Genomic DNA, 15,530 nt, shown 5'->3' with positions numbered 1-15,530 from the left:
CACATTGTATCTTGGATGTCAGAAGCTAATGCCTAGATTGTCACTTGGTTCTAGGTTTTATCGAATATTTCGGACAAATGTCAATTGTTTAGTCTCTAGAATTCACTTCACATTTCTAGTTGTCTTGCGTTTAGGTGAGAGTTATGAGCTTATGTATATCGTCATCCTATTCACATTGTGAAGTAGTAAGCGGCTCACAAACAATGCAGGATCAATACTTGGTACTGAAACACTTATCTCTACATGTGTGAGCTCAAAGGAATTGGGATTTGTGGTATCTTTGTACACTTTAAAAAAGTAGCCTGTGAATTCTCTGTGTAGGGGAGCGGAAAACCCCACTGTCCAAAGGAACCTGGATAAGGAGGGGCCTTTGAGTGTGCCAGTATAACTGAGAACTATAGTAAATCATCAAATAGTTGAGGAACTGAAGGATTGATGGAATTTTGTATTTTTTATACGTATATAGCTTCAAGGGTGTGAATATGGGTTGAGTTCAATTCAAAGGCGGATGAAATATTGTTTTGCGTACCTATTAGCGTAGATCAGAGGGTGGGAAACATGGGCCCAGTTAGTTTGCAAATATCAAAGACATGAATTGAATGTTAAGAGAGTTGGGGTTAAGTTTGGGAGTTAGCCACAAAAGTTTTGCAGCCATGATGTGTCAAAGTTGCTAGTATTTGAGTCCTAAGAGAAAGGCATGTCCTAAGTATTAGAGCTCTAAACCCTTGATGACTGTTCTGTGCGTCCTTCATAACTTGTTGTGAGGCTGAACAAATATCAAGTTTTTAAAAGTTTGGTTGGACTGTGTGCATATTAGTAGAAGCGAAAGTTTTAGGAGCTCAGCAAAGGATTTACTTAAGCCTCATGTTGAACCCTCTCAAATCAAATAATACCTCCTAGGATCTGCACTAGTGGCACCTAGAAATACTTAGGAACATTGAAAAAAGCATCGTAATTTATGATGGTCTCAAGAGTGGGTCCAATTCCAATGATATCTGGCAGTTACAGCATTGAACTTTGTATCGATGATAAACTTGAAAGCAACATGGACAGGATAGTGATACTATCCTAGATATATTTTTCCCCTTTTGCACAAACTGCCTACTGCATAAAGCAAAAAGTGCGTTTTGAAAAGCCAAACGGTTTCAAACATTAGGAAACACGTTTCTGTGCAACTATGCAAGTTCCTACCACCTGTGTGGGAATGGCCAAGTTACATCTGTTCAATCTTAGGACAGTGTTCATACGATCTCTCAAAGGTTGTTTTCTTCCCCTCATTTTGTTTTGGAGCACAAATACAGCTTGAGAATGAAAAACTAGTCTGATAAAACAGAAGAAGAAAGTTAGGCATTAATATAGCTACTCATGGTACCTTTTTTCTAGATCCCTGATAGGCTTAGTACATGCAAGCTTAAGGATGGTGGTTGAACAATCGTCATCTTGTTGAATTTTTTAGTAACAATAATGTCCATTATTTGAAGCAACTTAATGGGTACAAGTGTTTGCAGGATGTACAGAATATGCGAGCACAATATGAAGGGCTTATACTGTATTCCGAGATGATCTCTGGTGCAGCTTATGGTAAACCTCACAAATTCGGCAGTTTTGGCTTCTGTTTATGTCGTATTGTGGGTGTGCCTTTGTGTGCTCTTTGTCTTTCTAAACGGAACTGTTGGGACTTGGCTATGTGAGTTGGCTGCATTTAGTATTGAGTCTTTAGGATCCAGTATCATGATGATGCCAACAAATGAGGAAGGGAGGGGAGCTTATGCTGGGTATTTATGAGCTTATCGTCCTCTTTTATACTTTTAGTTTTGTTTTTTAAAGAGATACCCCCCCTCCCCCTCGCCCCCTCCCCCCTCTTCTCTATCTCCACTTCCTTTTTCCTTTCTTTCTTTCATCTCTAAAGGATTCTCCAATTTGTGATATAGGCTTACAAACTGACCAGCTAAAGAAGGTAGTACTAGCTCTTTGTAGTGTAAGGGGACACCCAAGTGGATGAGCCTAATTGCCAAGGGTGAAAGGGGCTAGGGCTAGGAATTAAGGAAAATCCAAGGGCTAAAGAAAATCACACTATGCCAAGAAGGGCTTGGGCCATGGACACACATTGCATAGTAAGTATTGCCTATAGGAATTGTAAAATGGATACTGAAGTATGTGTGGGTGTGTGGATTGAGCAACTTCTAGTTTGAGAGCAACTTTCCTTCAGAGTAAACGTCGTTACATTGATTCTAAAAAGAAAAGACACACAAAGTCGTAAGTATTGAAGATGTTTGACTTTCTTTTGGATAATATTTATATCACAGTAGGTGATTCTTTGTTTCAACAAATTATAGGAATCCCTATGGGTACTAATTGTGCTATCTTTTTAGCAAACTTTTCTCTCTTCACTTACGAAAGTGAGTTTATGCAACGTCTTATTTCTATCAATACCTGCACTATCATTTTACATGAGCTTAGTGAAGTTAGGCGTTTTATAGATGATTCATTGTTCCAGATGTTACTGACTTTCAAGACTTTATGTACAAAGATGCTTGTGTTTTTAGAGAAGGAATCTCTCCTCTTGACTCCTGTGAACTTAACCGTACTTCAAGTGGGGGGATTCTTGTGTTTTCTTAGATCTTAGACTTTCTCAGTCTACCATCGGATTAGAAGGAATCTCTCCTCTTGACTCTTGTGAACTTAACTGTACTTCAAGTGGGGGGATTCTTGTGTTTTCTTAGATCTTAGACTTTCTCAGTCTACCATCGGATTAGAGGTTGATATATATTATAAACGTCAATGATGTGAATATAGTGGTTTACACCATATAAAAATGCCTCACATTGACTCAAACATTTCTGACATGGCAGGATATGGGGTCATTTCTTTCCAATTCCATGGATTTTCCCGCCTTTGTACTACTAAGGAATCAATGTAGTAATTTGATCACTTTGCTAATACACAAGAGGTATAATCCAATAAAAATAATGAAAAAAGTACACACAATCTTAGATCTGAAGTCTTTTATCTACGGTGTATCAGCCTTAGGCACAATGAGAAACACAAGAGGTATAATCCAATAAAAATAATGAAAAAAGTACACACAATCTTAGATATGAAGTCTTTTATCTACGGTGTATCAGCCTTAGGCACAATGAGAATGATTGAACATAAGCTGAAAACAAGAAGCGGAGAGCTGAACAGCCCATTTCCCTTTTAGGTTCAAAAAAGAGTTAAATTGTATTCTAAGTATTTTTTGCATCATTGTCGGAAACAGTACATAAGTGTAAGTGATTCCTTTAGTTTTTCATGTTTTAAATAATGCATTCATTCTGCCATTATTTTCTTTCATTAATACATGAGAGAGAGAGAGAGAGAGAGAGAGAGATTTTATTTCTGTTTTTCTGTTTGTTGCTTTGTTTGTTTATTTTTTCTTAGTCACCTTCTTCCTTTCTTCTTCTTCCCTACTTGTCTTGTTTTGACAGCAAACTACAAACTGAAGACCAAGGGTATGTAATCCTGTGGTATTTATATGATGATCATTGTAGTATGTGTGGTACTCAATGTTTGTTAAGATGGAGGGTGAAACTCTACCAGGCAAGGGCTTGCTTAACAGAGGCACTTGGAGCTTTGTGTTGGTTGGTGGATCTGGTTTGATAGCTCTACAGGTGATACTGATGATGAAGACTTTTCATGGAGGATTAGAGGCATTTACATATAGGAGTATTGGTGGGCTCAGCATTAAAATGTGAGAGGAGCTCATTTTGAGCTTATGTCTAGAAACAGCATGGAGTAGTTCCAGGGTTTCTGGATGTATGTTATGGATCATGCAAGTTGCAGAACGGTGTGAAACAGACCCAGGAAACTTGGTACTTTCCAGGGTTTGAAGCTCAGAGGGTATGATTGGATGTACCGAAAGATTGTACCTGAGTTGTATGGTGCGCCAGGCAGGTTCCTGATGACATTTGACAGTGCCATTGAAGGGTGGTACTGTGGTGGTACCTATATACCGGCATGGTTCTTGATTTACAAGGATGAAGCGGAGCTGGACAATGGTATGCTGGTATTGGGACTTGATTTCAACACATTTCTCAATTTGTGCCTGAGAGCTTCTGAAAGGGAGAAGATGGAGTGTATATATGTCTTTGGGTCATTGTGGGCCCACAGTGTGGGTATTGGAAAATAGGGTCCATTGTCCCACCTGTAAGCCCCCATTTGAGGAGAGCACAGGAGCACAGGGACATGGTACCAATGTATAAATGTGGGGCATGAGAGTCTGCTGTGTTTGCAGGATGCCACAAGGGCAGATCTAGGTGGGGGAAACATCCACAGGACAGTCATTTGGGCAGCACTGTAGGCTGCCAAGTGGGCTGCTACACATTTAGGGCTGACACCGGAGCTCTAGAAAAGGGCATACCTGTACGGATGATACAGCACAAGGAAGGTGTACCAGCAGGTGCAGAGGCCAGAACAGGTACAGATATCTGTACACGGATGGTACAGCCGTGTGTACAGAGGCCAGCATGCTGCACAATCCATGGGCTGGTACTGTGGGCTGTCAGAGCAAGTACATCGGTCAATACAAAACTTCTGCAGGGCCTGGAAGAGAGCATACAGGTCGGCAGATGTGCAGATCAGGTGCACCAGGGCTGGAGCAGGAGCCAGTAGGCTGCACAGACATGGGCCAGGGAGTACTGCCAGCAGGTCGGCAGTCTGGCAGTCCGAGAACTGTCAGGTCAGCAGAAAGGGGAGCCTTATGTAGGCCTGACCTGGTTGGATCAGCACAGACTGCTTGGCCCACTCTCTGGCTGGTTGGATTCTTTTACTGACTGGGTCAGCCAGTCCAAAGGGCCTAAGGTCCTATAGACAGGTCCATTTGTGGGCACAACAAGTAGTTAAGGTTGGAGGCAGTCCTCATTCATTGAGGAGCATCAATTGGTGCATATGTACTGCCAGTAGGAGAGCACGTGTGCAGGAGGATGCTGTCTCTCACACAACAGATGGTCACTAAAGCTCACTGAGGAGCGCGCAGCCTCGGGAGTGCAAGGACAAAGTAGGAGCAGCACTCATGCTCATCATAGAGCACCCAGGGCACCAGATTACTGCATGTTTTGTATCTTTGGTTAAGCTTTCTGTACGGAGTATTTGGCTCTAAGATACTTTTGGAGTGTTTGACTATTGTCTCTCTCCCAAATATTTGGTGCTTGTGAGTTTCTCTTGTGACACAGAAAGTTGCGCATTCCCGTCTTCTCTCAAGATTATTGTGTTGCACACTTCTATTTCCACTGACTAGCCAAGGTCTAGGTTTTTCCAACTATTCCTTGCTGGAGTATAGGTTTTCATATATTGCCGTTTGATACCTCGTGAGCTGCAATACTTGTTGAATTGTGTGGGTGTGAACTCACCCCTTGTCAATTCAGAATGTCTTCAATTTCTTCCCATTGTCATTTCCAACTTTGCCAACCATAGTGTCAACAGGTCGAATGCCTTACTCTTTGAAAAATAGACAAACTTCCTACTCAAGTCATCATTGGAAGTAAGTAAAATGATAAATGCCTAAGTGGACCAATCGGAGGACACCATGTGTCTTGAAACTTAGAACTCTGTGGCAATGCCTTTCATGATTGCTTGCCTATTATGCAAGAATCACATATACTCGGAATCCTATCGATGGCACGTAAAGATTCTGTTAGTCAAGTCTTCTGAATCTTGTATAGTGTATCCATTTGAGATGCACATATTGGTCATGCCACAACTTGCTAGGGTCGGCTTTGTTTAAAGCACACCCTTCATACGAACCCACTAGCCTTTGTCTAGGTCCTAGGATGCACACATACTCCTTGTCAAAATCAACTTTAATGACTTTCTTTGCAATAGCATGAACCTTTCAAAAAATTTTAGCAAATTTTAGCAATGAAGAGTAGCCTCTCTTGTGTGAGCCAAGAAAGAATCTTAGCTTTCACTTTCACACAGTACGAGTTGTCTCGTACTATGGCATATGATCAGGGGTCCTTGGAGTTGTCTCCTACTATGGCATATGATCAGGGATCCATAGCAGGTCAAGACAGCTGTACTACTCCCTCTCATAAGTCACGTGAGGCACCATTATACACATGCCATGCTCAACTGCCACAGGGGGCAATGCATTTATCCCCTTGATGGTGATTCATAATTTGTGGATGATGACGTTGCTATTTATTTTGGACTTCCTCTTTGGGGTTCTCCTTGCCATCTTTCTTGTTGGTCCCCTGTATTGGCTCTCTTCAGCATATTGCTCCATCTTTTTGGAGTAGAAGCACGTGACTGCTTCTTCTTGTTGGAACATTTAAAGATTCACCTTTCTGACCATATATTCTAGTAACATTTTGGATTTCCTTTTCGCTTGTTGATTTTGCTTCCATATGCCATCTGCAATTCTTCTTCCAAATCATGGCCCCAAGCTCCTCAAATGTGATTGCCTGCTGTCTGATCGATAGTCAGTGCCATCATAGATCCTTGGTAACTGTGGGAAAGCTTGTTGAGTTCAACTTGGCAAAAGTCTTGGCATATGGATGCGAACTGATTTGACCACGATCTTTGTTAGAAACTCTGTCCAGTTCATGTGCCCCAGACATCTTGACAAAGAATACGTGGATTTGGAGAATCAAGTTTCATGCCGAATGTCTTATACAGATCCTTGAAATCATCCATGCATCATAAGTGCTTTTGAGGCTGATTGAATCAACTGTACGACACCGTTCTTTGCCATTTGGCTAAGGCATCAAATGGCATCCTTCTCCCCCCATCCTTCAATAATGATACATATGGCTGTGTCACTGTTGTGCCGACTGGTAGTACTTGGCGTTGGATGTGTATCATGCATGACCTTCCATAGCCTCCATGAAGTGTGAGACTCTCGACCCTGATTTTTTACAATGGGTGGCTGGACCCATCCATTTTAGTGGGTAATGGGAAGATACTTGGAAGTGGCCATTTTCACCATCCTGAACTTGCTTTAAATAAGAAGAAATCACTTCTGTCCAAAAGAAGCAAACCATAGAATATCTATCTCATTGTAGCAAGCTCCTTTGTTAGCTGCAAATCTATTTCGCAGCTTTTCTACATGAAAGGAGTCCTTTTTTTCATTCAAAACATCAAATGTGGAATTGCTGTCCTTGGACAGCAAGTGTCAAATGCTTGCAAGGACACACAAGCTACCAGATGTGACCTCCCGAGAGCATGTGTGGGCTTGGAGCAGTTGCTTGGAGTCTTGGCTTGTCTTTACCACGGTTGAAGGTCACCTACACCTAATCTTCACTGGTGAATAAGCTTGGTTCTTATAGCAGGTAAGCCAAAGGTCCAGCCATAACTGATCACTAGGCAGCTCTTCCAAGTGCAGTTTGTGGATGCTTGTCTATTTGTTCCAGAGCTTGGCAATGGACCCCTCAGCTCCTGTCCTGGCATGCTCATTGGCTTCTCCTCATGTGGGGGCCTTATGATTGAGCACCGATGACTGACCAAAGAACCCAGAGTTAAGAGCATTGTATTTTTCTTATATGGATCCATATAATCCTTTCGTATGGGTTTTTTCCCTCTTGATTTGAGCTCCAACCCTCAATTTCTCTTCACAAGCAGTACCTAGTAAAAGCCAGTTTGTGTCAAGTTGTATGAATCAAGAAAAACCCACCGTTGGGTGCTGAGGATGTCGGTGGGGATGTCATAGTAGCTAGTCCCTGCTATGAGTGATAGAGTTTATGGTTTTCAACCTTCTGACTGTCATAAGTTTGAAACTGCACTGTGTTGTGTTTCCAGAGGGTGAATTTGGGGATGTTCCTGGATCCGTCTAGATATAGATGGAAAAGAAGCCTATTGTGGCAGAGAACTTTAACATGTGGTCCTATGATTGAATCTTGATGATGATTAATTATGGTTGTGCCACCTGTTATCATGTTCTTCTAATGGCTGTTACATTCATTTGTCAACAGATTTCTCTAGATCCCTTCAGGACATGGCATTGTATATGGTGGAAACATTTGGACAGATTCGTGATGGGGAAATTGGTAAGTGCAAGTGAGCAGCAGACCAATCGTTTATTGCAGACTTGAGCATTTTAATTCTGTTTCTTACAAGTGTGAGATGCTCACTTATGTAAATTGAGATTGTTCTGGCTGACTGAGTTTCTCATAAGAGTTAATAACTCACTAGTGCTTTCTGTGCATGCAGGAAGCATTTATGGCATGCTAGGAAAAGTTCAGTTCGAGATCTCCAAATTGCTTGATCTTTATGTAAGCAAAGGATGACGTTAAAAAACAAAGAAAGAAAGAATGGCGTATTTTTGTCTCCATTTACCTTTAAGTTTCATGATATCCAAGTTTGATAAGTCTTCAGTATGCAGGCTGAAATGGATCTTACCTTAGCTAGTGTTCTTTGCAGGCTGCCCACATTTCTCAAACAATCAGAGCACCCACTGAAATGATGATTAGTGAACTCCAGCAGGTTGAGGTGGGTCTCTCTCTGCTTAGAGCTTGCTTGTGATGTTGTTTGCTGACAAAGAGGACTACATTTTGAACAATACACCTGTTTTTGTAGGTCCTGAAGGAACAGTATGATAAAAAACGGTGAGTCATCCTAATTCTATTTTGGATTTTTGCCCGCAGAATTGTATTATATAGCATGAACTATACTCTGCGGATCTCACAATTATTTGGTACTCTATGTTTATGTTTATATCTCTTGACATGGACAAAATCTGATCTCCATCTAAAGATCATTTAAGTCTTATGTGTTGCAGTATCCTTTATTCAGAACAGTAGCATTATCCTGGCATCTTACTATACGACTTATTAAACGTTATCATATTGAACATCCATGGGATGGATCCCTATCACAGGAACCAAGTTAAAAAGCCAATGTCATCCTTTCTCATCAAATTGAATTTCTAATGCATCAGATGACATCTAGATTTATGTATCATCAATTAAACAGCCGTTCAGACTATATCCTACATAATTTCAATGGGCCGAAAATGTGGAGTACAAGAGATGGAGAAGCAAACACAAAGGTGTGTGTTTCCATGATGCATCTCCAATAACTAAATTGCCAAGAAAGTTGCCTTGTATAGGCTAACTGTAACATGCGGGGATTTGCTGTGCGGAAATATATGAAAATAAAAGGAAACTCAAGCATGAAAGATAAAAGAGATCTTCCTAACTATTGTACATGCTTATTTATCATGATGGCATAAATGCCCTAACTACTATCTATACATGAGTGCCAAATGGGCATACAAAATTGAGCTGAGAAACTCCCTTTAACTGTCACTGCGGAAGCTTGAGCTATGCTGCTGAAACAGACTGACCAACCTCAAACCACATGCTGTCCACACCCTGGGGTGTAGATGCTGCCACCAATGGAGGTTGGCTGACTGAATGCTAAACTGAGAGGAAAATAGCTCCTTATATAGGGCTGCAAACAGGACGACCTGGCAAGCGGTTTTGACTGACCTGTCCAGGCATTGACCGACGTGCTGGTTGGTTGACTGACTTAGTCATATTTATAGAACTACGGTTTTGCCCCTGGGTCTTGCCATAGTTTCTGTAGCATCTTCTGTGTCACTAGCTTCCTGATCTCACATGCATCCTTTGGTATATCAGCAGCTGTTACACCCCATAATTCCATCCATTTCTTCCCTTCTTGGTGCCATCCAGTGGTTTGTGTAGCTTCCAATGCCTTGTGAGGTATCTTGTTGGCATCCATCTTCTCAACTTTGTTGAGATAGGCCATGAATTGCCATAATGCTTCCCTTTCAAGAGGTATCATGCCCATCTCAGCCAGTAGGATGGGGTAGGGCTCGAGCCTTAACCCCCATTTCCCCTATGAGGAATCTTCTATGTAAAGTTTCTATTCTTTTCTAGCGGTCCTAGAGAGCCCGGAAGCCCGTGTCGGACACCCATAAAGTATCATTGTTTGTACGAGCATAGTATAAAGAGACTTTCTCATTTCCGTGTGCCTGAGATGGTGACCGGACCCCCTGTGTCTCTGCCTGTTTACTGATTTTCTACTCAAGAAGAGTGCCATACAACTTGGCCATTAGGTTGATCACCATGATTGTGCAGTAGTTTTTTTCCATTTTGCTGTCCCCCCCTTTGTGGATCGGTACAATTCGGGGGGGGGGGGGGGGGGAGAGAAGTAGAAGTAGAGTCTATTAACGTCCTCGGGGGGCCAAAAATGACCCATGGGACCCGTCTCAATAGAATGTAAAATAGAGTCTCCTCAAGGAGAGGGGTCAGGAGTCTATGAGTTCCTGACGCCAGGTAAAAAGACGATTGACAAAAGATCCCAATGCTGCCGGAGAGGCAGTAGAGAGAACTGATGTCAACTGAGCAGAGTCCTCTAGTATCTGCTGGTAGTCCTCCCTGATATGTGCATATCGGGGGCACTGTAGAGCCACATGTGCCTCCGTCTCAACTGTCTGCATGTCACAAAGGGTACAGACTCTAGCATGTCTGGGCTGATGCATCCAAGCTCCCTTCTCAATTGCAAATGTATGAGATCTGGTGCGAAACCTGGCTATGTTTCTGCGATATAGAAGGGGGATAGGTGTACTAATATAAGGCTGAGCATGAGTCTCTATGGACGTGTGTAGACCAACATGTAATATTCCAGCTTTACTCTCTTTTCACTTGTCAGCCAGTGAGTTTGCAAAGTGCTCAGTAAAGACAGTTGAAACTCTTGCATGGTGACCTTTTCAGGCGGCGTGGTCAAATATGCTTCCACTTTCCATTTGCTGAACCATTTTCTTATGTCGGTTGCCCATCCTGTACATATGATCTTACTTTTGTGGTTCTTTTGAAGCTTTGTGCTGGCATTCCATGCTTTATGAGGCAAACTATCAGGTTGCATTTGCTGCACCTCTATTAGGTATTGCATAACTCTAATCAGTGCATGAAATTCAATCGGCCTCCTTCCCGTTTCCAATAGAAGTATTGAGTATGGAGTAGTGGGTTTGACACCAAGGTGTTGCCGTAAGAAAGCCTTTTGCATTTTCTCAATATCATTCCATGTAGAGGCTGAAATACTGCCTCCCCATACTTCCACTCCATATAATACTGTCTGTACTACATATGCATCAAACAATACATTTCGAATTTTCCAGTTCCTAGTGTTAGTGTGCCTGCAGTCATTCTCAAATTGGTAGTACTTCCCCCAGCCAATGTCCATCCTTCTGTGTATACATTGCCACCATCTGTGATTTGCCGGGATATCAACCCCTAAGTATTTGAAGGTGTTGACATACTTAATAATCTGTCCATCAAAGGTGATCTTAGGGGGGATGTTCTGGCTGATTGGTACAGATTGCCATCATCTTTGTTTTTCCGACATTCACTTGCAGCCCACTTTCCCTATAGAAAGTCTTGAGCACTTGTAAAAGTTTGGGTATAGAGTCCAGATCGTATGCAAAAAGAACTACATCATCTGCGTATAGCAACAATAGCACTGTCCATAGTTCCAATTGCGGTCCTTGCAGCCCTTTGTTGCAAATTCATTGATGAGTTCCTCCAGTTGATCAATGCATATTCCAAACAAGGTAGGTGATAGAGGGCAGCCTTGCTTCACTCCCATATTACTCTCAAACACATCTGACGTACCCTGTGCTTGTTTGAGTCGGCATAATACCTTTTCATAGATACGAGAGATGCCTACTCTTAAGGCCAATGGGACTCCTATTGCTTGCATTCTCTTCCATAGTCCTCTTGGAACTATGTCCAATGCTTTCTTGAAATCCACAAAGCAACAAAATAAAGTACGTCCTCTCAATCTGCACTCATCCATGAGGACTCTCAAGGTAATAAGGTGGTCGGCTGTCGTGTGCTCCTTGCGAAAGCCTGCTTGTCCAGTGGCCCTTTTCTGGGCCTCTTTTGCCATATTAACGTCCGCAGGAGACCTCATGGGTCTATGGGACAAAGTACAAAATGTCAAAAAGACTTACAACCTCTGGATAAGCCAGAGAGTCGAGGAGTGCACATGGCATCTTAGCTCGATTATTATATCACACCGATACATACTAGGACTATAAAACTAATAGAAGTGGCCTTCATAACATCAGTTTAAGACTGAGAGTCTTTAGGTTTAGATTTGAAATCTCCAATTAATGTTGTTCCATCTCGATATACAGCCCATTTTCCAGCTTTACGTGCATCCTTCATTTTGGTGAGCTCAGCACTCCTCTACTTGAGCTGAGTTAAGGTGAGTTCCTCGGAGATCCAAATCCTTGTGCCCTTCAACTTGTTTGTATGTCGAAGAATCTTAATTCTCCCCGCTCTCTCCTTGAAAAACTCTTGTACTTGCATTCCTATTTGGGAGACACAGCTAATATCATTATGATCCCACACTAGTGGTATTTCCTTCTGGAGACATGCAATCCTCTCGTCTGCTGTGTAATCCTCTTCTTCATTGAAAAGGCTAAGGCAATCCTTGGGCAGCCCTCCAATGCGTAGTATCTTCTTATTATGTGCTATAGCCTGCTGCTCTTTTACTTCTGTGTATAGATCTGCTTTGTTAAGTTTGCTGTTCGCAACAATGGCCATCTCTTCCTTGGCTGGACTCACCTGAGTGTTGATCATTTCCTTGACCTTGGAGACAAGAGTTGGTTCTAGTGGAAATGTGTTGAACTTCTCCATAGCTTTTGCAGTAATTTCTTGCTTGCCTTTGTTCTCCATCTCGTTCACCTTCCTGTTAAGAGCTGCAACTAGCAGCCTGAGCTCTCTGATTTTATGCTCCAAGTGGTAAATGTGCTCTTGAGGGTCTGATCCAATCCTTTTCTTGTAGGTCAAAGCATAGGGGCTAGGTGTTGCTGCAATGTCGGAGTAAGAGGGCTTGCTGACGGGGGTCGTGGTGAAAATCTTCATCTTCGGGAAATCCATGGTGGCCTTGCAGATTCTCCAAGCCCTTCACTGACGCTAACCCCCCGTGCTGAGCCAAGGGCTCAGCTCAGCCGGGGGTGTTGTTCCTGTTAGAATGTATGGAGGCGGTACATGACCTGTTGTACGGGTGAGGTACGGTGACCTGCTGTACGGCAGCCTACTGTACGGCGACCTCGTGTGAGAGAGAGCTACGAGCTGTATAGCCGACGGGAGGGTGCTGTACGGGTGACGGGAGGGAGTTGTACGGCCGACGGGAGAGAGAGAGAGGCAGGTCTCATGGGCCTATCGGACAAAGTGCGAGAAACACCAAAAAGGGAAAAAACTCATACAAGCCACAAAGGGCTGGAGCAAAGGGCACGCTAAGGCCCTTGCTGAGTACTATACTATGCTGAAATAAAAGAGCTCAATAGCTCAAGCAAAATCGAAAACAAAACATGTCGTATCATATCATGTCATGTCATGTCATATCATAAGTGGGAAGAAGAGAGCTCGAGTTGGAACTAGAACTCATAATCCGAACCCCGGCAATGTGGTGGCTCGTCTACGAGCGGTGAAGCTATCTTGGATTTGCGTCTGTCTGGCCGTCTCACGCTGTGGTGGTAGAGGAGGGTATGGGCTCCTGATCTCTGAACCCGTTGAGCTATCTTTAGAGTGACCCCTCGTCTTTGGTGATCTCCTCTGAGGAAAGTTGTGATAGGTCGACCTCAATTAAGTGTGCTCTGGTCGCTCTCCGTGTCACGGGTAACCTCTGCAATCCTCTCTCAGCAATCATACCGTCTGCATATCAGCTAGCTCCTCCTTCTTCACCCCACTGTGTCCTGTAGGTGACTCAAAAGCATAGAAATCTGTGACGTGACGTTGTCTGGTTAGCTTCTATATCTAGTGGTTTGGTCCCCTCCTGCTGCTCCCTGATCTGTCGTAGCAAGGTCTCCCAATGGTGGCGCATCTCAAGTAGATAGAGCCCAATGCAAACCTGGTCATGGAAGTGGATCAATCGCGATAGTGGGCCGAACCCACTCCCATCCTGATAAAGATAGTGGTATCGCCCGCGGATCTCATAGTCGGCTGGGCAAGTGCAGAGAAAATGCTCCTCTGTCTCAATCTCTCCTAGTGTGCATAACATGTAGATCTGCTGCTCTTTGGGTATACGTGTTGCTCTCCGTGTCTCAATCCTCAATTGATGGGATGAAACCTGCATCTGCCCAATGGCGATCCTCAGTGCGTGTGAGATCCCCCTGTCCTTGAGATACTGGGGTCTGATGATGAAGCCCTCCTTCGAGACTCTTAGGAAATAGTCGCGGTAGAACTGGGTCTTGGTGGGGAGCTTTTGATCTCCCCCCCCCAAGCCCGAGATGTATGGAACTGGAGGAGGTCTAATCGTATGATACGATGACTCTCATCTCGTGGAATCGACTCAAGTGGTGCATCCATACTGTACTGAAAGGGAGGGAGCTTGTCCATGTGAAACCCGTGTCTGGCAAACCATGTGGATATACGTGCATACCATGTGTCCGCTATGAGAGATTGGGGAGAGAGAGAGCAAGAGAGAGTGAGCTTGAGAGCTGAAAGCTTGAGAGCTGAGTTGCAATAGAAGAGTGTAAAAGAGTACAAGTGAAAGAGTGAGAGATAAGGTTTTGTCCTAGTGACAAAACCTTAGTAGTCACTAACCATAGTTAGTGAACTAACTGCGGTTAGGGGGAAAAGCCTCTTAAAGAGGGAAAAGTGCCCCTAACTAGCTTATTAAATTACATTGGTCACTGCTGAATTATATCTATAATTCTAACACCCCCCTGCAGTGCCAATGTCATGTACAAGGCTGATCAATCACCAAACGGATATAAGTTCAGGGCACTGCGAAATGCCTCAAACTTTTCACGTGGTAGTGCTTTGGTGAAAATATCTGCAACGTTGTCATGTGTGGACACAAAGATCATACTGATCTCTCCTGCATGCAACTTCTCTCTGATGTAGTGATAGTGAACCTGAATGTGCTTCGTGCGAGCATGAAACACTGGATTCTTTGCCACTGCAATGGCACTCTGACTATCAGTGAGAATTGGAGAAGGACCCTCCAAAGACAGATGAAGATCAGCAAATAGACGTCGCAGCCAGACACATTCAACTGTTGCTGTGAAAGCTGCCCTGTACTCAGCTTCACATGATGAGGTAGCCACTGTAGATTGTTTCTTGCTCAGCCAGGAAATGCAAGATTTACCCAAAAAGAAACAATTGCCACTAGTGGACTGCCTAGTGTTATAATCACCAGCCCAATCTGAATCATTGTAGGCATGCATCTGCAAGTCACCCCCCCTGGGAAATAACAAGCCAAAAGACTTCGTGCCCTGCAAATAACGGAAGATGCGCTTAACTGCCTGCCAATGCATAGTTTTTGGGCTGTGCATGTACCTGCTCACTTGAGATACTGCAAACTGAATATCAGGTCTAGTGTTGCAGAGATATATGAGGCATCCAACAGCCTGACTGTAAGATGTGGCATCAACTGATTCTCCTGCATCATGCATTGTGAGTTTCAGCCCCGGCTCCATGGGAGTGGCTATGGGCTTACAATCATGCATGTTAAATCTGTCCAAGAGTTTCTGCACATACTTGGACTGAGACATAACAGTGCCACGTCTCTCTTGAGAG

At 43.3% G+C, this 15,530-nt stretch overlaps 1 protein-coding gene across 2 annotated transcripts in view; it reads left to right on the top strand.

The window, feature by feature from the left end:
• The window catches only part of LOC147904491 (uncharacterized protein At2g33490-like), a 32,904-nt gene that overhangs the window by 593 nt on the left and 16,781 nt on the right, over positions 1-15,530 (top strand). For both annotated transcript variants that reach the window (XM_087386815.1, XM_087386809.1), the window contains exons 2-6: positions 1,509-1,581; positions 7,947-8,021; positions 8,185-8,246; positions 8,395-8,463; positions 8,551-8,579. In XM_087386815.1, the coding sequence (XP_087242941.1) occupies positions 1,509-1,581; positions 7,947-8,021; positions 8,185-8,246; positions 8,395-8,463; positions 8,551-8,579 (308 nt within the window). The remainder of the gene's footprint in view (positions 1-1,508; positions 1,582-7,946; positions 8,022-8,184; positions 8,247-8,394; positions 8,464-8,550; positions 8,580-15,530) is intronic.

Source organism: Dipteris shenzhenensis, chromosome 2 (genome assembly GCF_047967505.1).
Source record: "Dipteris shenzhenensis isolate YYH24624 ecotype China chromosome 2, Dip_SZ_1.0, whole genome shotgun sequence".
Classification (NCBI taxonomy): Eukaryota; Viridiplantae; Streptophyta; class Polypodiopsida; order Gleicheniales; family Dipteridaceae; genus Dipteris; species Dipteris shenzhenensis.
The sequence above is the reverse complement of the archived record's forward strand: the minus strand, read 5'-3'. Positions and strand labels throughout refer to the sequence as shown.